The following is a 26925-nucleotide window of genomic DNA, read 5'->3' as shown; positions in this document are numbered from 1 at the left end:
GTGATGTTTCAGAGTTAAAGGCAGCATACCACGAACCTGAGGCGGTGCCGATTTTAGGTGGAGTATCCATATACGGGGTCGTAGATTATGGAGGCGGGGGCGATTCCGCCCATTTCTTTCCAATTGCCGTAAAAAAACGGCCCGGACGATCCGGCGCGCTATTTTCCACAACGAGTTCGACTGGAGCGCGCCAGCCCTGTGCACGCACTGCATTTTCCGGGCCTTTTTTACGGCAATTAAGAAGAAACGGACTGAATCACCCCTCTCTCCATAATCTACTACCCGTATACGAATACTCCACCTGAAATACGTACCACCTCAGATTCGTGGAATAATGCCTTTAATTGTTACTGCAAATCTAGTAACAGAAACATCGTGAAGAAAAAACATAGTATGAAGACCTGGTCCATAAAATAGCTATGTTCAGTGGGTGCTCGGCTGGAAGCTGTGGCCCCTAACAAACGTAAGTTCTCCGCGATTTCGCAAATGATCCAACTTTTCGCATTCGTCACTCCTCCTAATAGCAGCGAACACAGTAGGCTACGTCATCTCTGTTGATCTACCTTGTTAGCGCAAGCTTCTCTGCACAACTTGTGTAAATCTCGGCAAATGTCAAAGAATATTTACACAATAACAACTATTACAACAACACATATTAACAGAACTGGCATTATTTTAGAGCTCATGTCCCATAACTGGGCTGTGTCCAATCCATTTTGTTTCCTGAGACAGTTTTTTTCACTGATGCATTCACCTTGCTACCTCAAAAAGTTTCACTTACACGGTTCCTTTGTTGAGGTAAAGTGTCCGACCGTTCATTGGTTGAACACTTCGCCAATTTTCGATCAGAAGCGAACCATCTTCCTTCAGATGTCTTCGTAGGATGCGAAGCTGAATCGCAACACATACATTTCCACTTCCCATGCGCAGAACACCATGGTGGAAAATTGTGGAAGCGGGAAGCGACTGGAGACGCGATTGGGAACCAGCTAATTTACATTTCCGTTTAAGGAATATTTCACGAAACAGAGGCTACGTTGAAAAATGCTCATTAATGTTTTTTTTATAATCTTGAGTTGATTTTCATACTATTGATTAACGCGTTGACGATAATCGCGTTTTGGGAAAAATTAGCCATGAAGGACCGAGGCATTTTTTTTCCATTCGCGACTACAGCGCACATGTTACTGTTATAATCATTAAAATTAAAAAAAAAGAAAGATTTTCAAGACCACAGAACTTCAAGAACACAGTATAGAGCTTCATTTAGGTCTGAATTAATTATTCGAGAAGAAAAAGTGACAAAAAGTGGAAGTGTAGCTAGATTAAATTAAAAAAAAAACAACTGTTGTCCATATGCGGACTACACGGTCCCATGCGGGGAAAAAAAGTAATATTTTATTTACATCTTAATACATTTTTTTCCATCCGCGACTACAGCCCACATGTCACTGTTGTTATCATTAAAATACAAAAAAAAAAAGATTTTCGAGACCACGCAGTATCCTAGCTCCACTTAGGTTTGAATTAACTATTCGAGAAGTAACAGTGACAAAAAGTGGAAATATAGCTAAAGCAAATTAAAAAAAAAACAGCCGTTGTCCATATGTGGACTACACGGTCCCATGCGGGGAAAAAATGTAGTGCACATGTGGACTACGTTATCGCCAATGTGTTAACATTGTGAGATCCTTTATTTTTTCTGATTGGAGTTATCTTTATGTGGCCAAGAATTATTATCCGAAATAGGGGATGTTTATTGAAGGAGAGAGGGGAAGGGTCGGGCGCAATCATTTCGTTCCTCATAACATTGTACTGTACCTGTATCTCGAAATGCCCTCATCGAAATAATCCTGATTGGATTTCGAATTCTGATTAGTGCAAACATCCTAACACTTACTTGAATGTCTGTCACAAAATTCGGATGTGTTAAAATTGTCCAAATCACACCTTCACTGCAAGGAGGCGTTGTTAAAGAACCTGTAAGCGGTTATGTTGAAAGCACACATTACCAAAATAGGAAAGAATTACGGTCTAAATTTACTAGTGCCGTGAAAGAAGATAGCTTGGAAAATCTGAAAATAAAATACCCGTATATCGAAAGAATGTGGTAGTTTCATGTGGTAACAGCGATCCCGGGCTATACGACGGCACATTTCCTTTGGAATCTGAATCCATTTCCTTGAGGTAAAGGATGAAAAGGATAAAATGCTGTCGGTAATCAGTCCGTTTGGGATGAATCGATGCGGTAATTCCAACACAAAATCTTTTGATGTTCATGGACGCGTATGCGGCCTATAGAATGACTTATGGGGTCAGCCAGTGTTTTTATCTTAAAGAGTAAGTACAGTTTCAATTTATCGAAATTTTTTTTTATTTTTTCTTCGAAAAAAGAAAGGCTCGTTTGGCATGGGTCGTTTTCGTACCGTTGACCGTACACCTTACTTTGAGATAACACCTTTCTGTACAGTACCACACAGGTCGTCTTACACAAGATCTCCAGACTTTTTGGAGTCCTCGCGTCGAAATAATGAGCAAAATTATGAAGAAACATGCAACGTATACAGGAATCTGTTTAACAGAATCAAAACAATGTCAGCAACTCTTTGTGGTTCTCTGAGAAAAGTTCGCGCTGGTGTGTTTGTTAACAGTGCTTAATTAGAAGAGCAAAGTTGTAATATAAAAAGAGTTATAGGTTGATCCTCTATAATCTGAAACTGTTATGGAAAACATCGGATAAAGCCCACTGTTTCATGGGCAATGCTATGCATCTTAAAATCCATCAAATAAGCAGATGGGTAATATCTTCGGGATAATAATAGCTGAGATGGCTTCGACAGGGTCAGGTTAGTTTAGCTTCTTCGTCCAGAAAGATAAAGGATAAAGGATAAAGTTTGGCGTTAATCAATCCGCTTGGGCTCCCACGTTCACTTCAATTCAGAATCGTTTGAGGTTTATGAACGTGTAAGTGGCCAATACAATGACTTGAGGTGGCTAGCCGATGTGTCAAGTCAGGGTTTTTATCCTCTCAGACAATTCTGGTACCAATTTTTCGACCTCGGAGGGATGAAGGGCTTGGTTGGCACAAGCGCGGAATCGAACCTCCGATCGATCGCGCAGGAAACGGAACCTCTTACCGCTACACCACACCCACCTCGTCCAGAAGGATGTTCAGGAAGCACTGAGGTACGACCAGCAGCGTTTGCATCATACGCCGGCGCCAAGAAGAAATGGATCTAACATCTTTAGGCTGGAGCGTCAACAAAAATTGCCGCGGCTTTCACACCAGCAGATTAGGTTACTGGTTCCATACCGCACTGGGACAGGTTCAGCGGCGAAAAGTAGAAGAAGTTTGGAGTTTTTCAAAGATTTTCCATTGTTGTGACGATCTCAGTAACTGCGTCAATGCAATAGAGTATTTATGAACATATTCTTCTGTGTTTCCCCTGCTACAAGAGTGCTGGACATCCTTTTTGTTGCAGTCAGACTGTAGATGTGAGTAAGGGTTCCAATTTGTTCACATTCGGTAGCTCCACTACGTCACTTCGAACGGAGCCACTTACGCATCTGTATTATGGAAAAGGTCGTTTTGACACGAATGTATGGACTTCCATCAGTACGTAAGTTACAATCGGGTAATTCTGATTTAAAGGCAGCATATCAGGAAATCGACGCGGTGAACCCCGACAAAAAAGTTTAGTTGGGTTGTGTTTGTTGAACCGAGAGGAGCGTGATCCCGCTCAATTCCCCCTAGTGGTCCTAGAAAACGGCGTGGGAACTACTCTAGTTCGTACTAGGTACATTAGAACGTTCCTGTACATGCTCAAGTCCATGGTCTTACTTGAAAGGGCTGGTGAGGAGACCTCATCAATCCCCGTCCGTCTTCCAAGCCGTTTTTTTACGAGGATTACACGACGATGGGGTGGGGCAGCCACGCTCCTTGCCGTAATCTACAACCAGAACTCTACCTTTTCCTTGGGTTTCCGTACCTAGTCAGTTTCGTGGCATGCAAATACCTGAACAGATACGAAAAATTTCTAAAGGAGGAAGGAGAAGAATAAATATTTTGTTCAGCAAAATAAAATCTTAGGATCGCCACATTTATCATATCTTTCATATTTCTTAAAATGAGAGCCACAAGAAGTTAAAGTAAATCCAGCAACGGTCACTTGGATGCTGCAGCATTATTTGGTGGCACTCAGTCATTTATGCTGGTATTTTGAGCATTAAAGTAATTTCTTCTTTTTGCTCAAACACTTACATATTTATTTACTCTTTGCTGTTTCTTTGCCCATCTTTTATGCTCATTCATTCGTTTGTTCACTCATTCCTTTGTGTATTCGTTCATTCGATGACTTGTTCATTTGCCCTTTCACCCTCGACAGTTGGTCGATTATTCGTCTATTCACCTGTTTATTGTTTACTATTTACTCGAAGTAAAATAATCCACCTGATGAATTGGTGGCCTCCGTGACTTTCTCGAGATCGAATAGTGCTTCTCCTTGTACGGCAAGTTGGAATTGAACACCTATCTGAAATTTATTTATTTATTCACTTCAAGACAGTATTAGGGATAAACCGAGAGAAAAACTCTCACAACGGCCACGCCTCCAACAACATGATGTGCGTTTGTCTCATTCAAACCCTCTCTGATATGCACGAAGTGAACCTGAAACAGTTAGTTTCAGAAGTGCTCAATAATTTTGGATGACCTAGTGATCTACTTATAACCTATTTCGCCACAAGATTGGTCTTGGGAAAATAGAAGAACTGAGTAGCACTCAATTAATCTACTAACTTACGTCCGCTACAAAAAAAATTGACAGCAAAGCGTCGAAGGATTTTAGAAAACACCTAAACGCGCGCAAATTCAAAAGATTATCGGTGGTCTACGGTTGCTCACTATGAATGCTAAACGTACAAAGCGTAGGGAAGCGAGTGATTCCGTTCATCTCTTTCTAATTCCCGTAAAAAATGGCCCGGAAGATGCGGCGAGCACCGATACAACTCTTCGTAGGCAACAGCGCTCCGGAGCGCTCAAAGCCTCATCTTCCAGGCGGTTTTTTTTACGGCGATTAAGAAGTGATGGACGGAATCACCCTTTTTCCCACAATCTACGACCCCGTATAGGCATAACCCACCTGAAACCCGTACCCCCAAGCTTCGTAGGGTGATGCCTCAAAGTCAAAGCGACCAGAAACGTGAGGTCATTTGCGCAAGCAGTTGCGGTCGGAGCAGCGCGGTTGTGATCGGGCTGAGATCATTGCTAATTCCACTCGGATTGCAGGTTCCACTTCGGTCACAACTGCAAAGTCCACCACTGTGCCATTTCGAGCGCAGCCTACGCAGCAGCAGCCGCTGCAGCACAGTTCAAGTTGAGCGGACCCGACTTCAAAACTATCAACTTATGCTTTACCTTAGTCTGCTACTCCAGTTTTTGCTCGTTCTCAACGTCATATTATGCTGCCTTATGTCCTCCTTCCTCACTTATAGGCATCAACACACGAATCTGGGGTGGTGCAGGTTTTAGGTGGGTTATACCTATACGGGGTCGTTGACTACGGGGAGAATTGTGATTCTATCCATTTATTCCTAAAAAGCGGCCGCGGAAGATGCGGCTTCGAGATTTCGGGGCGCTATTTTTTTACAACGAGTTCGATTGGAGCGCGCCAGCCCTCTGCACGCGTCGCATCTTTCGGGTCGTTTTTTTACGGAAATTAGGAAAAAATGGACGGAATCACCCTCTTCCCCGTAGTCCACGACCCCGTATAGGCGTACCCACCTCAAACCGGCACCACCCCAGATTCGTAGGGGTGATGCCTTCAAAGGCGACGTTTCATGGAACCGACGATGTTGGGATCTCTGTGGGGAAATATAGAGTTCGGGATGTAGGTTACGAACATGAGCTCAATTCCCCCTAATCCTCCTGAAAAACGGCGTTCATTCCTACGAGGTACGTAAGAACATGCACGCGCTGCATCCGTTAGCAGGCGGTCAAGAAACAATGCGGATCTCCTCGGCAGCCTCTTCAAATAAAAGCAATGAAGAGACTGATAATAACGTGTATTTGTGGGAGGTGGAGTCTGGAGATCTAAGAACTCTCTATTTGCCTACAGAGACCCCAAAATCGTCACTTTCGTGATGCTCTTCTTTTAAGATTCTGCGGTAGTACCGTACATGTACATACTTCCATGGGATAGTGCAATCCATTGAGCGTGTGCTCGCTTCCGAAACGATCATTTCCGTCCCAGTGGAAGTGAAATTGCTGGAGATAGTACTTTCCTTTAAGGTTGCCTCCTGAAACATCGAAAGTTGTGGAAAAAAGAGGATGTGGAAAAAAGTTATGGGAATTTCCATGTAATACCAATAACCTGTTATGTACGGTCTTTTCGTCCAAGATTGGAATCCTTGCACCAACTCTGGAAACAATCTCTGTTACGATGTTACTGCTATGCTGTTACTGACCGCGATCTAATGAAGGGTTCTTCAGAAATTTTTCGAAAGCATCTATGTGAAGCCCAACCAACCTGTATGCCCATTGTTCTCGGCCACAATATCACCTCTGCTATCATAATTGTGAAATTTCAGTGGTTCCCAGTTTACCACAATAGCTTCGCCTGAAGAACATCAAATTCTCATTGAGAAGGAAATCCTTTTAGAAAATTTCGTATAAAGTGAATATTTGGACGAAAACAGAATGTTACGAAAACTTCAACGAAACACTCTTCAAAACGGCGGTCAAAAATAGTAAGACTTTTCAAATAAAATAAAAACGGTATATTATTCTTCAAAATTTGTTTTTATTGTTTATTGTTTTTTTATTATTTATATTAAATTTCCATCTCCTCCAAAAGACTCTCCTTCGGCAGCAATACATTTATATCAACGCTTCTTCCACTCTCCGAAATATTTGTTATACTCGACTTTCAAGATCACCTTAAGCGCATCCCTCGATGCCGCTTCCATCTCCTCAATCGAGTCAAAACGGAGTGGCTTTTTTCCGTTTCGGGAACAGCCAGAGGCCAGAAGAATTCAAGTCAGGTGAACAGAGCAGTTGCGGAAAGATATGAGTGGAATTTTTGATGAAAAGGTCGTGAAGAACCAAAGCCGAGTGAGATGGCACATCGAAGAATGAACTTCTCGAGGCAAACGTCTACAATAGTAACCCATTAACAACTGACGCTCCTGTCATGAAATTTAACACAGTTGTCAGTAACGGTTGTGGCAACATTGGGGAAAAAATGCGCTTCTGGATGAACCCGGAAGTTTTAAAAGTTTTACTACTCGCTGATAACAGTAGTATATACTGTATTTTTATGTTGCAGAGCACCTTGTTCCACATTTGCATTGTTTCTACATCTACGTTCCTATTTCTTTTCCAATTTTGAGCTTTCCCTACACCTCGACCTAAATTATTCTCCTACCGTAACGTGATCATTGTGTGGCCATTTATCTTTAGAAGGAAATACTTTTGACACGTTCATCCCGAAGGATTGTTTGGGATTTATACCATATTTTTAGATGAAAAGAACTGAAAGTTCCTTATCTCCTGTTATTGTTGTAAATTTCACCTATATCCAAATCTATTGGCGATTGCCATTTTCCTTGTTTACAAGTTCCTTTCCATGATGTTCGGTCCACGTAGCCCCACTCATGCGAATCTTTTTCTGAAAAGTTATTTTGCGCTGAAAGTTGCTTGTCATCGTGTTCTGAGCTCAAATAATTTGTAATGGCGACTAGAAGAAGCTTATATGAAAGGCCTATTTTGAGATCGAGTGAAGTAAGGAATAAAAATGCATAGGTTCTGAGAAATTAAACTGAGAAACGAAAAACATGAGAATGTCCCAAATAAGAAGTTATTTGTCAATGTATAAGGCTTATTTTTCTCAAAATAGAAATTGAAAAAAGGAAGGAATGTGTGGGGAATGCTAGAAAGAGGTCCGAAATATGTCCATCATGAGGCAACGATCAAGAGCAGATCTTCACAACGAAGAAATTTTAACGTGAACATAGCCAAAAGAAGCATTTCGCAATTCTAAAAGATAAATGGTTCCTTTCTGTTTTCGGATGCTGTTGATGTAGGAGGACATGAGAAGTGCCGAAAGCGATAGTGAAAGATATGTTAGGCGGTCTCGGCTGCAAACGAAATATCACGAATGAAAACTGGATTGAGTTAAAGGCAGCGCATCACGAAATTGACGATGTTGGGACTTCTTTGAGCAAATATACAGAGTTCGGGATGTAGGCATTTGTTCCTACGAGGTATGTACGTGAGAACGTGCCACCCCTGTGCACGTGCCTCATTCATGGGCGAGCGGCCAATAATCAATGAGGTCTCCTCAACAGCCTATTGAAGTAAACCAATGAATAGTCCGCCACGGCTATACTCGTAGCCTGCACCTCAAACTCTGTGTTTTCCAACAGAAATTCCAACATCGTCAGTTTCGTGACACACTGCCTTTAAACCGTCTGCTAAGAAGCCGACAATGCTTATATATAATCTATCATGGGGTCAAAACGACATGAAATACGGTGCATTTGCGTACGCGCTCAAAACGGCGCGGTGGAGCCGGCAATTGGAACCCAGGTGGGAACATCGAGCCAAACTGCAGCGATGGATGGTACCAGCAAGGGTCCCAGTGCGCTCTTAACCGCTACGCCCCACCACACCGCCTCGAGGGATGCTGCGCGCGTAATTGCACAGTGCTTCATGTCGTTTTGACCCTGCTATGAATATCTGGTTTTTTGGCAATGTAAAAAAAGCAGATTTTAATTTTGTAGAAGTTTCGATTGTAGTAGGGCAGAGAGCAGAGGAGAACGTGTGCTGCGGAGGGCAAATCCATGAATTGCTACGGACAAGTTCAGTGACCCGAGTTCGGTAAACATAAATATTAAACGCCATACCTGCAAATGCTTCTTCTGACATATAAATGAACAGAACGAAAGTAAGCATTTGCAGCGAAAAATATGCTGCCCACGATTTATAAAAATGACGAAATCCTAGAAGAAAACAGGCGTTTACATACGGCAGAAATGTGATTCGTATATTCTAACCATGTAGATAAATATTACCTGTATTGTAAGAACAGCCTCTGAGTTGAATTGCTGTCAACTGGAGGAAGCGTAGCTTTTTGAACTGCCTGATCGGCCGTATTTCATATGCAGCAACTAAGCCGATTACAACACACACATATGCAGATTTTATCAGCATTATGCTTTGTGGTACTGTAAGATTGAGAGAAAAAAACCTGGAAAGATGATCCACTCCGAGATATTCCCCTGCCCTCACTCTGGAAAAAAAATCTCACTCCTTCAAATGAATTCAAACTAATTTTTGAGTTGACCGATTTATGACTGTTTTTACACGAACAGGGAATGAACGGAAAACAATATTAGCATAAGCACCTGGAACCGCGACAAATTCCGTGAAAATCACGTGGATCGGGAACGGATCATTTGCTCGTTTCAGCATTGCGGTCAAATACCATAATTTCTACTAGTTATTCTGCTCTAAAGCCCTAGCGGTGACCTATCGACATTTGAGTCTTTCTTTAACAGATTAAAATCGAACTGATACGCGGATAAAGCACTCCACATACTTATTTTCAAAAAATTGTAAATTAAATGATCTCGAAAATGTAAATTCTCAAAAAATATTGGTCCAACTATGGTGAGCAAGAGTAATTTTTTAAAAGGGGCTGAAAATACTGAACAGAACATACGAAGAGGTAAGAACGAGATAAAGCTAATCTAATTGAACTCTACCGATTCTTGTTTAGATCACTCATTTTCATTCAGCTGAGTCAGGAGTGTAAATGTTGATGTGTATTCGTTCGTCTCCTATTTTCTTTCTTCTTATTTGTTGTGCGGTTGCATTCATCACCACTTCCTCGTGCACATTTACGGGAGCGAGTATATAATATATAAAGGTGAATTTAAGCAAAAATTACTTGCTGAGAACTGCGGAGTCTTTCTCACTATTATCGGTGGACCGCTAGAGCTCCCATAGAGTTCCTTCCTTACATACATATGTGTATGCAAATGTATATGTACATGCATGTGTATTCCCTGCAGAGTTCCTTTCTGGTTGTGATCACTGATTTGTGTGCTATTAATTATTAGCAAATTCAGATATCCATCTAAAGTAAACACTACTCAATTTCAAATGCCGTCTTTACAATCAATATTCTTCTTAATAATATACTTGGTGAAGTCACTAAAAGGTAGGTTTTTCCTTAAAGGCTAATTCTGTATTAATGTTGTTGGGGCTTATGGATGTTCGGGTGATCGCAACGCATCCATAGGAGACTTACACTCGTTCTGTCTCTATTCCCCCCATGCATTCCTACGAATATCGGAAGAGTACGAAATGCTGCTGTACAGATGTGGGCGGCTCGTGTATCACTGTCATTGACTTGAAGAAGGTCCTTGCCTCAGTTGAGACGGAGGCGGTCACGGAAGCCCTGGACAACCAAGCACACAAGGATGCTTAGTGTGTTATGTAAAGAACTTCACGAATAAAATTCATCCCGCGATAATATCACTCGATGTCAGTAGAGGGGTTCAACAGAGTTACACAATCTTACCAAAAATATTTGGTGTCACTCTGGTGAACGTAATACGAGGAATGGCGTGGGATACCGTAGGAGCGAAGGTTGACGGCAGGCAGTAGCAATATTTTTCTTGATATGAATGATGATAATATCATTCTGATAATGTCAAGCATCAGTCAAGAATGTCAAGAAGCGAATGTTGGTTTGATGAAACATGTGAAAAGATCCGTATTCAGTTGAACCTGGATAAGAGGATGTTCATGAGGAACGGATGGGTTTCTGATGTCCTATTCATGCTCAACGGAACAAATATATCTAAGAGTTTTAGGTATGTACATTTATTCTAGGAACTTAACATGATGAGCGAGCTGACTTCGGAGCAAGGCAAGAAGAAATGTGCCGCTTGTGGAGCATACCAGATCATCGAAGATTTAGTAAAGGAGACCGTTCTTTCTGCTTTCGCCTACTTTTCTCGCTTTATTAGCAGAGGGTGTTCTCCAGGCCAAATGAGAAGCTGGTCAGCGTCATAGAACGCTCAATTAAAAGGCTGATGCTACGTCCTACATCAAAGGCGGAAGATCAGAGACGCTGCTGCATGCGCCAATGAAGGCAAATTTAGTTGGGACGGATATGCGATGCATTTCCTTGGAGCTATGAGCGACGAAGTAACACGCGACATCAAACACATTACAGGAAGACTGCAGACTTGATGATGAGACTGCTTGACGCCTCTAAGTTAGAATCCTACCCAGTTAAGGTATTCATTAACTTTGATTCCCGCTGTGGGGAGACAACTCTATCTCGTGGGAAAACAAGAGCTTATGCCCTAGTATGTGGCCTTGCCAATATGGATAATCTCTCCTGGTTGCCAAAACTTGATCACTCTGGTTCAATGTCCGGGCGTAAAATCACATGTCTGCGACATGTGTACTGCTCAAGATGTTGTATCTAGTAGAGCAATGTTTGTATGCTGCGGTCCATTGGGAAGATGATAGTTGTTCACATACATGCATCGTGTTCTAATCCAGTGTTTTGTGGGAAAGTTTTCTTTCTCCGTTTGGAAGAAATCTGGCAGAAGCGCGATTCTAAGCAGCCGACGTTCCCACGACAAGGGAGCAGATGGTCTCGAAGCGCGTTTCGAACTACGATTCGAAATGCCTTTCCAAATATCGTGAGGGCGGGAATCGTCAGGAAGAGCAGTACATAAGCAGTCTACCAGAGTGTTTATTCCTAATTCAGAATTCTTGTCAACTCTCGCCTTATTCCTGCTGTTACTCGTACTTATTCGCTTATGTGTACTGCGCCTTATTGTTGCCTTAATGGGTCGTTTTTATAGTCGTTATTAGTGGATTTTTCCCAGTATCACTTACTTATAAATGTATTCTAACTTAACCATGCAACGATCCTTGAATGCCCAAGGACAACGTGCCTTGCACGCACCTACAAATTTAACTAAGTTGGTTGGCATTTTTGACGATATTCTCGAAAATACCAGCACACTCAATTCAGTGGTGAGCAAGCGTGGCGGTTTCTCCTAAAAAGGTGCTTTATATATGTATATGTATATGTATATGTATATGTATATGTATATGTATATGTATATGTATATGTATATGTATATGTATGTGTATATGTATATGTATATGTATATGTATATGTATATGTATATGTATATGTATATGTATATGTTTATGTATATGTATATGTATATGTATATGTATATGTATATGTATATGTATATGTATATGTATATGTATATGTATATGTATATGTGCATGTATACGTATATGCATGTATATATGTATATGTAAATGTAACACGTATGATATATGGTGACACATAGCAGTCCTGAAACTGCATCATAAACTAATAACGGTGGGAAGTGCTTGTTTTTATATGGGAAGAGCAGCTAATGTAGGCGGATCTTCAAAAAAAACAATAGGTGAAATTGAAAATAGTTTTTCGATTTCTTTCGGCTTTCATATTTTTCAGGACGAAAAAATAACGCGAAGTAGCGTATGATTTGCGAAAAGATATTTCAGGTAACATTGATCAGAGGAGCTACCGTGCCGCTCATTGGGATGGTTTGTGCTCGAAGGGAAAGAGACAATCACCCATCGACCTGGATATTGGTGAGGCCCTTTTGTTTTGTTTTGTTATGTTATGTTTGTTTTGGTTTAGGTTTAGTTCAAGTAGATTCAAGCATAGAATATATTCTCCTACTAATAGTTTACCAAATAAATATCTTCGTTGATATCAAAAATATCAGCTGGGATGAATAACAAGAACTTTTTAAAATAGTTTTAGCCTTGCCACGCGGGTCTTGACTATTGTTTTGGTTCCAATAATTGTGTAGGTTACTGTCTAGCTGTTTTCCTCTTACACGACACGAATCCGATTGAAGTATAGATTTATCTCAAACTAGAGTAATTAAACCGTGGATATAAGTAACGATAATAACGTAGGTAAGATATCCTAACAAGATAAGTGATAACATAACAAGAAAGGGAATAACATAACACTTAGGCAGAAAACACTTGTAAGGCGAATTATCACTAGAGAAGCGTGGATAAGCGATGAGAAAACATGAGAATATAATAATGATAAGATGAGAACAAAATGATTACAGCGTCCGATGGCGGTGGTAATGAGACACTGCTTATGTCGGGCAGTCGCTCCTAGTTATGCGTCGTGGCGACTGTCCGAGCATCTGCAGTGCTTACAGTTTTCTTTTTTTATGCTAGAAAACCATGGCGCACTGATCCCGTGGCCGCTGATGATCCAATTGAAAAACGATTTCTACTTACAAACTGAAAGTCGCGGATTTTCGCGGTAGTTTTGAAATTTTGTTTATCAATCCTGCACTGGTGCACGATGTTGTTCCCACAGAATTTGACGGTTAGTCGATCTCGTAGAGATATGGCAAAAGTATTTGTGTGAAACAGTGTTTTACAGCTGAGTTCCGTCGGTAAATCTCATGTATGCACTGCAATTCCTTCCATGTAGTGTCTGTTTTAGTCTGATTTCCGGTATGAATGACAATAAAAGATCGAGGTTATTGTTTCAAACGAGTGAATGGCAGAAATACAATCGTAAAGAAAATTTAAAATATTTGGCGCATTTGTATTTGTTGTGGGTGGTGTTGTATTCGGGTTGGTGTTGTTCAAAAGTTTCAATGTCCTGGTGTAGATCAAATCCGACAACAGCTGCTGGACATATTCCACAGCAGCGGTGTTGGGGAGCGAACCAAGTAGAAGATGAGTAAAGTTGCCTTGGACAATACAATACGAAAGGAGAAACCGTAGAATCAATTCTACGGTTTCTCCTTTCGTATTGTATGGAGATGGACGGAAACTGATCTAGAAGTGTTCGGTGGAGCAGATCACGAATGTCTATGCCATTTGAACAATGCCCTGCGGGAATCCTTTTCGATTTTATTGTATTTTCGTAGCAAATCTAACATTCAGAGTTCCTGGATCGCAATGAAACTTGGTCTCGGGATATTCGAGGCTGTTGGTTGCAGATATGCTGGTGGTCACCTCATAGATAATATTATGTGGTATTATTGATGGTGAACTATTTTTGCTATTGAGATTTCCCAGTTCGCGTTCTTACGTAAATTGACCTTTTAACTTTAACTAACTTTAACTTTTAACTCTTTTAACTTTAACTAACTTTCGCCTGCATAAAACTTGAACCTTTGGAACTTTTTCCATTTCCCATCCTCCTGATAGTAGGCTATTAGTCGTTTGTTATGACCACGATGGTAGGGAGACGAATGAAGGATGGTTACTTTATAAGACGTGGAGTTCAGGCTTTTGAATCAATGCTGCTTTTGGTTTTCCTTGATTCTTCACGTGAGTAGCGACATATAATTGAATTTAGGAAGAGCAATAGTTATGCGCTGGACACCTATTCAATTTCATAATTATGACGTTATTGGCTGCGTAGTAGCCTCCAGTAATGGGCATTCAGGTAATCTGTCTGTTTGCTCAAGGTTTCTTCTGTAGTTTCAACTTCTTCTTATTCTTAGAACTCGCGAAGGAATTTCGGTCTTCGAAGAAGCAGCCGTACATAACGGGTACATTTAAACTCATCACCCCACGAATCTTAGGTGGTACGGATTTCAGGTGGAGTATTCGTATATGGGATGGTAGATTATGGAGAGAAGGGTGATCCCGTCCATTTCTACCTAATTTCCGTAAAAAACGGCCCGGAAGATACGGTTTAGGGCGTTTCGGCGCGCTATTTCCTACAAGGAGTTCGATTGGAGCGCGCCAGCCTTGTGCACGCGCCGCATTTTCCGGGCCGTTTTTACGGCAATTAGGAAGAAATAGGCGGAATCACTGCCCTTTCCATAATCTACGATCCCGTACACGAATACTTCACTTGAAATCCGTAGCACCTCAGATTCGTGGAGTAATGCCTTTAACGAGATGTAATAAGTACGTCATTGTGCGAACTGCAGCAATTTCTTTAAGGAGGTGGATTGGGTGGAAAATACATTTTACAACAATTCCACTTTCATTGGGGTGGCAATGATAATAGTGGTAGCGAGCATACTCTTGGAAGACTTCATTTCCCAATGGAGGTAAGACAGATTTTCTTTTACAAAAATTTGTTCACTTGTCTTATTTTAAACCAGTCTAAATGTCCAGCTAATGCTGAACTTGAGGATTTTTGTGGTGCTCGCTTCGCTTGCTTTCAAACCAGAACCGCTTATCGCCGTAAATATCTGCTGGAGAATTAAAATGGTTTCCCTTTCAGCAAAGTCTTTCTTCTTTTTTTGAATAAATATTGATAGAAAATTTCATCTAGGTCGTTGCGTAGTCTTCTTGCTAAAGGTGCTAGTACTAAATCGATAGAATATTCAAATTTGATTTTACATCTACGTTCTTTCGAAACGGCTACAATGTGAAAGCATTTCTCAGTGTATTAGACAAAGTTCTTCTTGTCTTTATTCAAGCGATTAAGCGCAGCATACCACGAATCTGCTTGAAAAGCTAGAGATGGGATAGTAGACTGCAGGATCCGGAGTGGTTCCGCTCATATCCCACCGATCCTCGTAAAAAAATGGCGTGGAAATCGCTCTAGTTTTGACGAGATAGAGGTCAGAATACGCCTCTATGTACACGTTACGGTACCGTCAGCAGATTATTGATTGGTTTTACTTGAATACCCTAGTGAGGAGACCTTATTGATCTATGGCCGCTCGCAAGTGGATGCGGTGCGTGCACATGGTCGGCGCATTGGAATTGAGATCGTCGTGAAAAAGCATCTCCCACGGCTTTTTTTAACGAAGATCAAAGAGACATGAGTGGAACCACCCCGAATCCCGCCATCTACAACATCATCTCTAGCTTTTCCCGCGGAATTCTTTACTACGTCAGATTCGTTGTTTGCTGCCTTCATTTGTATACTAACGTGAAACGAAGTGAACACATACATGCGACAGAATAAGCCCGTTATTATTTAGCATGACAATCCTTTTGAGTCTGCATTTAGATCCATTTTGTGCACATTTTGGATGGTTACAACGCAACAACTGCGATGGGGGTTCCGGAAACCATTGCTGTGGTAAGCGTTATTCGATGGATTGTTGTCGTGATCATTATCTTCATGCAGCATCACTCATAACATATAAAAGGAAGGTCAAGGAACAAATTTACATCCACGGTGATATTTCATAACGCTCCTCTGTTGTGTTTCGGATCCACTGCAGAGTTATGATGGACATCGATCATTGGGTGGATGTTAGTCAGCACTAGTAGGACTCTCGAACCTCATCAGGATCTTGGACTGCCAAGCCACTTTTATGGTCTAGCCCGTTCAGATCACACTCGATACTAATGTAAGGTCCTAGGAGCTCCTTGGTTCCAAATCCTTTTTTAGGGATCTGGCTTTTTATGCCCTGACTCTTTCTCGGGCAGATGCAAACGTCAGTAATAAATATAAAATTTGTAAGTAAATGGTGCAGACAAAGCACTTAAAATAAAATCCATAAAAGTTTGCCACGTAAAGACTAAGAATGCAACACAACAGTATAATATACACACGTAAAGAGTACTACTACTAAGGTCTATTTAGACAAAATTAAATCAGTTAGCTTCTTAGACGTATTTCTACAGTTCAGTCGCCTGCTTCTGTGAAGAACGACGTAGATGAACTTCATACACTACACGAACGTTTTCATATGGGACCGGGACCATGTCATACTAAAGGCCAGATCTGTCCATAACAAACTACAGTAACCCGCGCTGAAAGACACAGATAAGCACCCGAAGCACCGTAGTGGGACGGAACTGACGACTATGTATACTCTTCTGCCCGTTTAGGTCCATTCTCACCTATTTCTGCAACAACACGATCAATATTTTGAAATTCACTCGTTACTCGTCATTCTTTGCTCTTTGCGAAATCAAGAGAATCAAGAGCGAACCCAGTCTGAAAATGCAAAGAACAAGCAAAATGTTTGACCGTATAACCACATGAAACTAAATGGCTGATAAAAATCTAATGATAATGAAAGTAAAATTAACATACTAGTTGGAATAGAATAGATCATATCTAGCAAGAGAAAATCCTTTTCAGGTTGCTGTTCTATTACAAGTAGCAAAAAAAGGGAAAGCTTTGATGGATTTAGAAAAAGCGTTCGATAATGCTAACTTAACAAGTTGGTCTTGAACTCTATAGATTTTCATTTTGAAAAATGGCGTATCACGAAAAATTAGCAGGAATAAGGGGGCAGTTCGCGTGTTTTAGCGTGATCACGCTCAATTTCCCCTAGTGATAAATGCGTGTGAAACAGCCTTCTGCGGTCCCGTCCCCCGGCGATGCAGGAAATCCGCAACGCGTCTACGATTGTGTATGTGACACGATTCGGTGGGTCACATTATAAGTTACGTCGTTGGGGGCAAAGATCCCACAGGACTGTTTCGCACGCCTTTCTTGATTTCTTGTTTCTATGGCGAATTGAGCGTGATCTACACTACACGCACCCCTCCCCTTCGTGTCTGTCTTTCTGGAAGAATTTCGTAATGCGCCGCCGTTAGGACAGTTTTCTTTAAAATGAAAAATCCTCTATCAGATTCACAGACGGGGACTATAGGGTACAATCCGCACGCCCTACTACCGAAGGACACAGCAACATTCTTTCGATACGAAGGTAACTGAGAATATGAAGATTATATGAACTTTTGTAACGCTACTACTGAAATACTAATATCAATAGTGGAATACACTGTATGTTTATTAAAATTGAAGAGAGCCGTTATTGAAAAAAAGCAAAGGTGAGTCCCATTTAAACAGTTTGAAACGGCTTTGAGGTGATTTTGGTGGAGTTTTTTTTTGAGAAAGAAAAAGAAAATAGAAAATAAGAATTTTAACGTACAAGGTGACCTCTCCGATGCGTACGTTGTTTCCTATAAAAAACACTTCGAGTCCTCACTCTCAGCATTACTGAAAGAGATCACATCTTCTGAGGATGTGAGTAGTCATGGATCGTAATTTCAATTATTCCGTTCAGAAAGCTTCTGTAGAAGCGGGAGTTCTAGGAGCTTCTGATCGTACATGTGGAAGCAAGGATCACAAAAATGTCAGAACTCTCATCATGATCATCCGAGTAATAGGAAAATAGCATTTTTTTAACATTCGACTAATGCGTATAAATTCAAAATTCGCTGCATGCGGTATTGAACGGTATACAAATATGATTGGGCTCAACAGGGCGGTCGGGTTTGCACCTAGCACCGTTGATACCATTTATTGTCCATAGGCAAAATTTCAAAATATAATAAGACGTAAACAACACAAAATCGTTGATAACCTAATGCAATGTATAGTAGAGTCGAAACGACATGAAGCACGGTGCGGATGCGTGAGCGGTTGCGCTCGAAGCGGTGCGGTGGAGCGCAGCGGTTAGGATCGAGTAAAGACACCTGCGACCACTTTTCATTGCTGTATTACGCGATGGTCCTACCTCGATTCCAACGGCTATCTCTATCGCTTCGCTTGGAGCCGCCTACGCAATTGCACCAGGCTTCATGTCGTTTAGACCCGACTATAAAGCGGCAAGTGTTTAGTCGCGTGAATACTGTAGTGCTATGAAATATTGTTTGGGAGTTTACAGTAAGTTCTATGGATTTATTTGAGCTGTAGCAAAAATTGGTACTGATGTTTACTAGCAGGTTAATATTTTGGCGTCCTAGCCTTCGTCAGAATCTGGAAAAACCAAGGCTATAAGTGACTTATCTTATCACAGTACAGAAAACAGTCTGAAGGTTCTAAGACTGCGAACTATATGAATGTTTTTGTAGTCTGAAATATCCATACAATATTAAGCAGGCTTTTGCTGCTGGAAACCGTGCTCATAACCGACAGACATGACTCCCTTCTCTAAGATAAAACCTGGTGAAGGGCCCAAAAAAATTCCGTTTGCTCACCCTTCTCAAAAATGAAACTTGGTGAACGTTGGTGAACGACCCAAAGAAGATTCCTACCTCATTTGTTTGACGATATGAGATAAGCGGCATGAAGGCGCTTGCGCCAAACGGGTCTACTTAAAGGCAGCATACCACGAATTTGAGATGGTGCAGATTTGAGGTGGAGTATCCGTATGCGGGGTGCAGACTTGAGGTGGAGTATCCGTATACAGGGTCGTAGATTATGGAGACCGGGGTAGATCCGCTCATCGTTCCCTGCATAACTGGAAACATCCTCCAGAATGCTGTTTTTAGGACCAAATCTATTGCAAGGCTCCACCCTTTGCGCCGCCTCTGCCCTGCAATTCGTCGAAAATCAATTCGGATTGCCCCGATAGGCAGTAAGGGACGCTACGCGTGCAAGGGTGGCGCGTTGTAGAAGGCATCGTACGAAACAGCATTCAGGGGCCGGCTGCTTGCAGTGATTCAGGGAGAGATGAGCGGAACCATCCTAGTCTTCATAATCTACGACCCTGCATACGGACACTCTACTTGAAATCCGTACCATCCCAGATTCGTGGTATGCTGCCTTTAATAACGTAAAGGTTGTGGAAATACTAACAGTAAACATCTAACGACACCTAGTACATAATCGTGCGTATGACCGACTTTGTACAACTATTAGCTACTTTCATAGCTGTCCTCATGAGATAGAGAGCGTGGGTGCATGGTATCGGGAATGGTTCGCCGTATTACACTGGTTAAGTGGTGGCGACGACATAGAAGAAAATGGTCGCCCACCGTTATTCGAGCAGAGAAGCATCTAAATTTTCTCACGAAGGCAAAACCTTACTCGGAGTTCACTGCAGAATAAATTATAAGGGATAAAGTTTCTGGCGTTAATCAATCCGCTTGGGATGCGCCCCCACGTTCACTTCAATTCAGATTCGGTTTAGGTTTACGAATGTGTAACTGGCCTATACAGTGTCTTGCGGTGGCTAGTCGATGTGTCAAGTCAATGTTTTTATCCTCCCAGACAAGTCTGCTACCAATTTATCGACCCCGGAGGGATGAAAGACGTGGTGAGCACTAGGGCGGATTCGAACCTCTGATCGATCGTGCAGGAAGCGGAACCTCTAGCCGCTACACTACACCCGCTCTGCAGAATACGTCATGAGAAATCCGAAGCAGAGATTGAATTTATGATATATTGTCGTTCGAATCTGAGCTCATAGCACGAAGGATACTGGAGGTGTTTTGGACAACTCTCAAAAAGTCTAAAAATTTACAACTGGTCTTATATGAAGGCCTCATCGGGATTTAATTCATTGGTGAATTGTACTGCTGCGCCTATAAAAATCCTTGTTGTTCATTTATTGTTGTAGTACCAGGAACTCTGCTACATAACCCTTTTCCTCATATGAGGTAAGGACTCGCCGATGTGTTGTTCTTTTAGTCTGCAAACCGTTCTATTGCTTTCTGTCGGGTGATGAGACTTTTCAAAATACAGATAATTAACAGCTCTGAGTTTTCCAACCTCTGACGAAGGCGATACCGCGGAAGCTGTAAATAATAATGATAATTATAGCTGTTAATAAATATGGATAGCATTTCCGGCTATACCTTGTCCACTAACGCTACCAACACTTGTAGGATCATTGACAACTCCTCCATGCTCTGAAGGTGTGATATGGACTGTCTTAGCGGAACCAAGTTATGTTTCAAAGCAACAGGTAGTTCGGCAAAAACTCTCATTCATCAATTTTCCAAAAACATAGTCTCAGTCCGAACGCAACAGTTTTGCTCAGAAAATCATCTACAGCAGTGATTTTAGCTTGAACTTATCCGACATCACCTTGCTACTGATGGACGTGTTCTTCTACACGGCTGGAGAGAAATTCAACCTCTCCACGACAGGCCTATATATCTCAACAAACTCAAGTAGAGTTTATTGTAGATTTTATTCTCGATTAATGGTAATCAGCTTTTAGTAGTCTCCTCTTTCAAGGAAAATAAGAAGTTCTTGAAATTTTTACGACATAAGATATTTGGATTACTAAGATGTGGCACACGAAACCTCACTTTCATGTGCATCGCATAGGCGGTTTTGCAAATCCAGAAATAAGCAATCGATGCACATCTAGACGTAAACATAGAATATCGTGAAGGAAATGAAGTGAACATCCATCCGGAACGTGTATACGAGAGGCTGCTGATACAAGAAAAAATTCACTCGTCTGCAGGCATCGATCGGCATTTGAGAAAACTCGCTTATCCTAGTTTTAAGCGGTTAACATTTTGGTAACCCAAAAGATTGGTTTTGATACCCAACAATTTCTCCGTAACATATTGAACTTACAGTTGATAAGAGTTTTTCTGGATTTTCTCGCTCGATATGTCAGTTTCTGGGATGAAAACTATGATTTTTAAAAATGTGATCCTTAGTTACATTTCCAAACATTTCCCTAAACAGAACGTTAGTTTTGGAGATGTATTTTGTTTCTAGTTTCTTTTTTGAGCAAAAGTAGAATGCTTATTAACTGTTGGCAGCCTCGTCTGATGAAATTAAGAAAAGAAATGAACGAATAACATCACTTTATCTCAATGCGCACCCATAAGGGCTAAGTACTAGAGCACACTTTTAAATAACTTTTTGATAGTGATCGCAATTACAATAGAACTCTATAACTGTTAAGTAAGCGTGTGAATCAAGCTATTGCGATGATTTATTTACTAGGGTACTAGCTAAGAGGGCTCACTTCCAGTTCACTCTCCTCAACAAAATTTCTATCCTCTTTGACCCGTAAAGCGAGTTCCAGTACTAATATACCACAAAGTGATTGCAACGCATATTTAATTCGAACTGGACACAGCAGTGCCGCAGGGACGAGTGTGCCGTCGCAGTACAGTACAGTCGAGTCAAATTGACATGAAGCACGGATAGTTGCGTAAGCGGTTGCGCTCGAAGCGCTACGGTGGAGACAGCGGTTTGAATCGAGATGGGAGCGTGGCAAACTGCAGAGATGGGTGACGGTAGCGAGGATCCTTGCACGATCTCAACCGCTACGCTCCACTGCGCCGCTTCAAGCGCAGCCGCTCACGCAACTGTCTGCGGTTCATGTCATTTTGACCCAACTATGAGGGCACTAGTGCCTCAAATAGAACTACAGTATCGTTTTTGAGGAATTAAGCTGCCTTGGTGTGGGCATTGAGCATCTCTGACATCCGTTATAATTTCAAAAAAAAGTGACTTTGCAACTGATTCTAGCTCTTCCAGGCTTCTCGTCAGTTCTGTGAAAGTCGAAGATGTCGCTCCTGTCTTGTGTTTCCTGCTAATCACGTTCACAATTATTTTAGTTTCTATACATTATATGAGTGAGATGGATATTTTTAATTAAGAGGGAGACCTGGAAAAAAATAACTGAAATGTTACATAAGTCTCCGCCTTATTTTAGGATTAATATCATTTTGATTTTTCCTATACACGGTTATAACATCATTTAATGTCTTCACTATTTAAGCTTAAACGGTAATGAAGTTTGCATTTTTATTTGGAGTAGACTTCCATAATATCATTAGAATTCTCACTGATCTTTTATTTATGTGAGATACAAAAGCATTTCTGAGGCACTGATTTGCTAATAAACTCTATGCTCAAACTGTTGTTCTTGCAACTGTTCCAAAGTCGCCTAATAACAAAAAATAGAAGTCAGGCGTTTTTCTTGTCTATTTACACAATTTTTAAAATCGTTTCCAAGAATTTAGTCCTCTGTTTCAGTTTGAAAACGTGTTTAAATTCGGCTACAAAAAGAAAGAATGGAAAATAACTTCCGACCATCATTTACTAATTAATCTAAAATCTCTATGAAAAAACGAAGTGGAATAGGCGTCAAGAAAAGGTTGGGTAATTGCAGTAACTGAAAACTAGCAAAGAATGAAATGACTGATTTCAAGAAGTGCATCGAATGAGTTTGGAACCGATGCAGGTTTTTTTCTTGAAGATTTCCTGAAGCGAAATATTTTTGATCAGCGTAACTTCCTTCTGTCGTTATCTGTTTCTGCATATGAAACTGATTTTGAATTTTTGAGCTCCTCTTTTGTTCTAATTATTTTATGATCGTGATTTAGTTGGCTCCATTAAGAGGAACTATCGAAGAGCAAGAACATCTCTGAAATAAGTGTCTGGCGTTAATCAGTCCGCTTAGAATGCGCCCCCACGTTCACTTTAATTCAGAATCGTTTGAGGTTCAGGAACGTGTCACTGGCCTATACAGTGACTTGCGGTGGCTAGCCAATGTGTCAAGTCAGTGTTTTTATCCTCCCAGACGAGACAGGTACCAATTTATCGACCCCGGAGGGATGAAGGGCTTGGTGAGCACTGGGGCGGATTCGAACCTCCGATCGATCGTGCAGGAAGCGGAACCTCTAACCGCTACACTACACCCACCCCGGCACCAATTTATCGAAGATAAATGAGGATGAAGGGCTTGGTTGCCAACAGGGCGGAATCGAACCTCCGATCGATCATGTTGCTACCACAGCTGAACCACTTTCCAACTGCGCTACTCCCTCCTATCTATGTTCTAGTTTAAATACCCAAATCTGTAGTTGTAATGGGTAGTCTATTCAGTAAAAAATCGCATCAACCTCAAAAAAAAAAACTTTGAAATCTCTGATATAGTTTGATAATTTTGGTCCAAAAATTTGGGCCAAAAATCAAATCAATTTCACTACATACAAACAACAAATTAAGAATAGGCAGCGGCCTACTCAACCTGCAAACGACTTTTACACTATTCAAATGATCAGCAACGAAAAATGGAATGTTATCAAAATATTATGGTTAGGAATACAGTCAACAGTGAGTCTCTATTTGTCACAGATCAGTGTGCAAGGTCGGCGGTGAGCTTTCGTTTGTGAGAGAGTCTTTGTTTCTACAGATTTCGTGGATAAGATTAGGTAATTTTTTCCTTAAAATTATATAGGTAATTATTTAGATGTATATTCTCTAGGCGAAAGTGTAAAATAGATATGGTGCCATTTCTAGGTGAAATAAAGCATGTACTGGGAAATAATCGAAGCAATTTGCATGTTCTCTCTCATATTCATGTCAATCGTCAAATGTTCCGATGGAAAGAAAGACAGACAAACAGGAGGTGGAAGCGATGCGGTTAAGGTTTGCGCGATTGCCGTTAAAACTTCTGAAAAAGCGCTTCATTTGAAAAATCATCTGATATTTGCTTCCAGAATAGCAGTAATGACCCTCAGGAGAGAACGAAAAAATCCCAAGAGTCAAAGGTAGTTACAAAGTTACGCAGCCCTATGGGGCCTTTGCAATTCGTCAGGTCGTCCTGGCTCGATTACACGTCATTAAAAATGCATATGTGGCGAAATGGAAATGTAGTAATTTTGACATAAAAATGCATTGGTTTCTAATTGATTTTCTTGAGCTGTAGCCAAGATCGGTACTGATCTTCTTTATACTGGTTTCGTTCTCGAGGACGATATAGAAGTTCGATCTGATAATTGGACCGGAACTGTTCCTTTCCAGTAATTATCAAGTTGAATTTTTATGTTGTTCTATAGAGCATGAGTGGCATAGATATGCGTGTTTATCTTGGACGTGATGCGGCTAACAACGGGTCTGCTTATGGAGCAGAAGATTACTAGTTTGACTCCGGCTGTGTGATGGGTATGTTTCGACAGATGGTTGGAAATCTAGGATGGGCGTTGCCTATTGCGTTTTGCAACCCTATATATCTTTCTATACTCATTTATTATGGATTTAGTAGGTAATTATCCTCTAATCATATATGCACCTAAGTAGATGGAGCTTTGATTTGGTCTAGATGAAAATAGCTGACTCTTGTCTCAAAAACATGGTCCGTTTTGCTGAATCAGCAATGCATGACAGTGATTTTTGCGAAATGAAATTAACCGAAAAAAAACACATTCAGAAAAAGCGGAGAAGATTCCCTGAGTGGATGGTCGAATTTCGAGAAATCCACTCTTTCTAATACTCGAATCTAGTTCCTCAAATCAAATTTTCTTAGGATATTTGAACCGGTCCCTAAACCTGTTGTGATTAGGAATTTCTTGCTGGTAGCCTCAAATTCGCAAAAACAAAAAAATAAATAAATAGATCAGATCCACAAAAAAATCTAATCGATTTTGAGTAGTACTGTTAATCAAACGATGTCATTCCAGCCGGTTGCACCACCAGTGAACCAACAACAGCAAGTAAAATCCAAAATGGGGGTAGATTATAATTTTTTACACATAATCCACAAAATCTTCTTTAATGTTAGTAGTTACAGACAACGGGCCAGCCGGATGATGGATATGAAGCTTGTCCAGATCTCAACTCTAAGCAACTTGCAAAAATTGCAGCCGAAACGTAAAAAAAAAAAATTTCCCACCAATGGAGAAGAGACACACATACAATGCGATAACAAACTACTTTCACTTGTGATAAACGTGTTCGCAAGAATAAAGTTCATGTGTTTCTTTGAAATACGTCCCTTCCATTCTTCGAAATAACCATTTCTACGAAAATTCCTTACTTCAAGAATAAAATCAGAGAAAGTATGATCAAACAAGGTCTTCCAGAGACCAGCTATCCGGAAAAACTTGAGTAAGAATTGGCTGGTTCGGAAAGAGAACATGAAGTACAGCATTATATGTAGAACAAACAGCATGAGCTTGAAACCAACATTAGAATCAATTTGAAAATATTTCAGACCTTTCAATTGTGATAAATTAAGTATTCCATGTAAACTCATCACATCCATCCAGAAACACTGAGGCTGTTACCGAGGCACAAGTAGTGAAAAGACCTGTACAAGGCGCTCGGAGAAGAAAAATATGGAAAAGTAGTAAATAGTTTACTTCAATTTACTCGCAATCTGCCCGGTGTACAACAGTCGGTAAGAGATTCGGCTATGACTGAACGATCCAAGGTTTGAAACCGTCCTGGCCTTTGATAGTAGAACTATGCGGCAGAAGCTCCCCATGAATGACACCCTTGACATACCAGCACCACCAACAACATGATCCCTTTGAACTCCAGCCCAGGAGTCGAGACTCCTTTCTCTCCCAGTTTGAGCCATTGGCGCCTGCGCGAGTACTTAAAGGCAGCATACCACGAATCTGGGGTGGTACGAATTTCAGGTGGAGTATCCGTATACAGGGTCGTAGGTTATGGAGACCAGGGTGGTTCCGCTCATCTCTCCCTGAATCACTGCAAGCAGCCGGCCCCTGAATGCGGTTTTGTACGATGCCTTCTATTGCAGCGCGCCACCTTTGCACGCGTAGCGTCCCTTACTGCCTATTGGGGCAGTCCGAATTGATTTTCGACGAATCACAGGGCGGAGGCGGCGCAAAGGGTGGGGCGTTGCAATAGATGACGTTGTACAAAACAACATTCTGGAGGCGGCTGTTTGCAGTGATGCAGGGAGAGATGAACGGAACCACTCCGTCTCCATAATCTACGACCCTGTGAACGGATACTCCACCTGAAATCCGCATCACCTCAGATTCATGTATTGGTATACTGCCTTTAAGAAATATTTGCAAGATCACCAAGTGTTGTAGAAACTGTCCCAACCTGTGTCTTTTCTTCACGGTATTAATTTCATCTATAAATGTGTCATCTGATAATTTCGTCGAACACAAAACATTTACTTGTTATGAAATACCTGTTCGGTTCAGAGTAAATGCACTTTCAACACGAATGGGAAATAATATTATTTCAAATTAACATTTCTATGGGATTTATTTGGTAAATATTCGCAGTTAGAAGTCAGTTATTTTATTGTATTTTCGAGCTAGGAATTGTCCCTGCAACTATATTACTGGTGAGAGAAAAAAATAAAGCAGAACTCTGAAGATGTGACTGTCCGATCTTGTTTCTCGTTTCATTTGTGAGTGGATTAGTTCTCAGCACTCCAAAC

General features: G+C 41.1%; 3 protein-coding genes across 6 annotated transcripts; 2 read left to right on the top strand and 1 right to left on the bottom strand.

Moving 5' to 3' along the window:
- Positions 1 to 623: 623 nt before the first annotated feature.
- On the bottom strand, positions 624 to 8953 carry RB195_011637 (uncharacterized protein; the record flags this gene model as incomplete). 2 transcript variants are annotated; one of them, XM_064193149.1, is made up of 10 exons in its annotated part: positions 624 to 723; positions 782 to 891; positions 1901 to 1980; positions 4451 to 4532; positions 4598 to 4669; positions 6188 to 6297; positions 6372 to 6419; positions 6528 to 6617; positions 7572 to 7667; positions 8905 to 8953. In XM_064193149.1, 10 exons carry the CDS (start codon positions 8951 to 8953, stop codon positions 624 to 626), a joined length of 837 nt encoding a protein of 278 aa, XP_064050732.1. The 2 variants fall into 2 exon arrangements, with proteins under 2 accessions (XP_064050732.1, XP_064050733.1); XM_064193150.1 differs by lacking the exon at positions 1901 to 1980 and adding an exon at positions 2091 to 2168 and having other exon boundaries at positions 676 to 723.
- A 1212-nt stretch (positions 8954 to 10165) lies between these two features.
- RB195_011636 (uncharacterized protein) lies at positions 10166 to 24024 on the top strand (the record flags this gene model as incomplete). Of its 2 annotated transcripts, XM_064193148.1 has the most annotated exons (13): positions 10166 to 10223; positions 12596 to 12685; positions 14439 to 14528; positions 14587 to 14634; positions 15035 to 15144; positions 16059 to 16130; positions 17145 to 17226; positions 17641 to 17718; positions 20627 to 20706; positions 20808 to 20914; positions 22251 to 22348; positions 23914 to 23932; positions 24021 to 24024. In XM_064193148.1, the coding sequence occupies 13 exons, from the start codon at positions 10166 to 10168 to the stop codon at positions 24022 to 24024; spliced, it is 936 nt and encodes a 311-aa protein (XP_064050730.1). The 2 variants fall into 2 exon arrangements, with proteins under 2 accessions (XP_064050730.1, XP_064050731.1); XM_064193147.1 differs by lacking the exons at positions 23914 to 23932; positions 24021 to 24024 and having other exon boundaries at positions 22251 to 22371.
- An 8-nt stretch (positions 24025 to 24032) lies between these two features.
- Positions 24033 to 25374, top strand: RB195_011635 (uncharacterized protein; the record flags this gene model as incomplete). Of its 2 annotated transcripts, none has more annotated exons than XM_064193145.1 (4): positions 24033 to 24149; positions 24221 to 24271; positions 25181 to 25231; positions 25291 to 25374. In XM_064193145.1, the coding sequence occupies 4 exons, from the start codon at positions 24033 to 24035 to the stop codon at positions 25372 to 25374; spliced, it is 303 nt and encodes a 100-aa protein (XP_064050728.1). The 2 variants fall into 2 exon arrangements, with proteins under 2 accessions (XP_064050728.1, XP_064050729.1); XM_064193146.1 differs by having other exon boundaries at positions 24081 to 24149.
- Between the last annotated feature and the right edge of the window lie 1551 nt (positions 25375 to 26925).

Source organism: Necator americanus, chromosome III (assembly GCF_031761385.1).
Source record: "Necator americanus strain Aroian chromosome III, whole genome shotgun sequence".
NCBI lineage: Eukaryota > Metazoa > Nematoda > Chromadorea > Rhabditida > Ancylostomatidae > Necator > Necator americanus.
The sequence above is the reverse complement of the archived record's forward strand: the minus strand, read 5'-3'. Positions and strand labels throughout refer to the sequence as shown.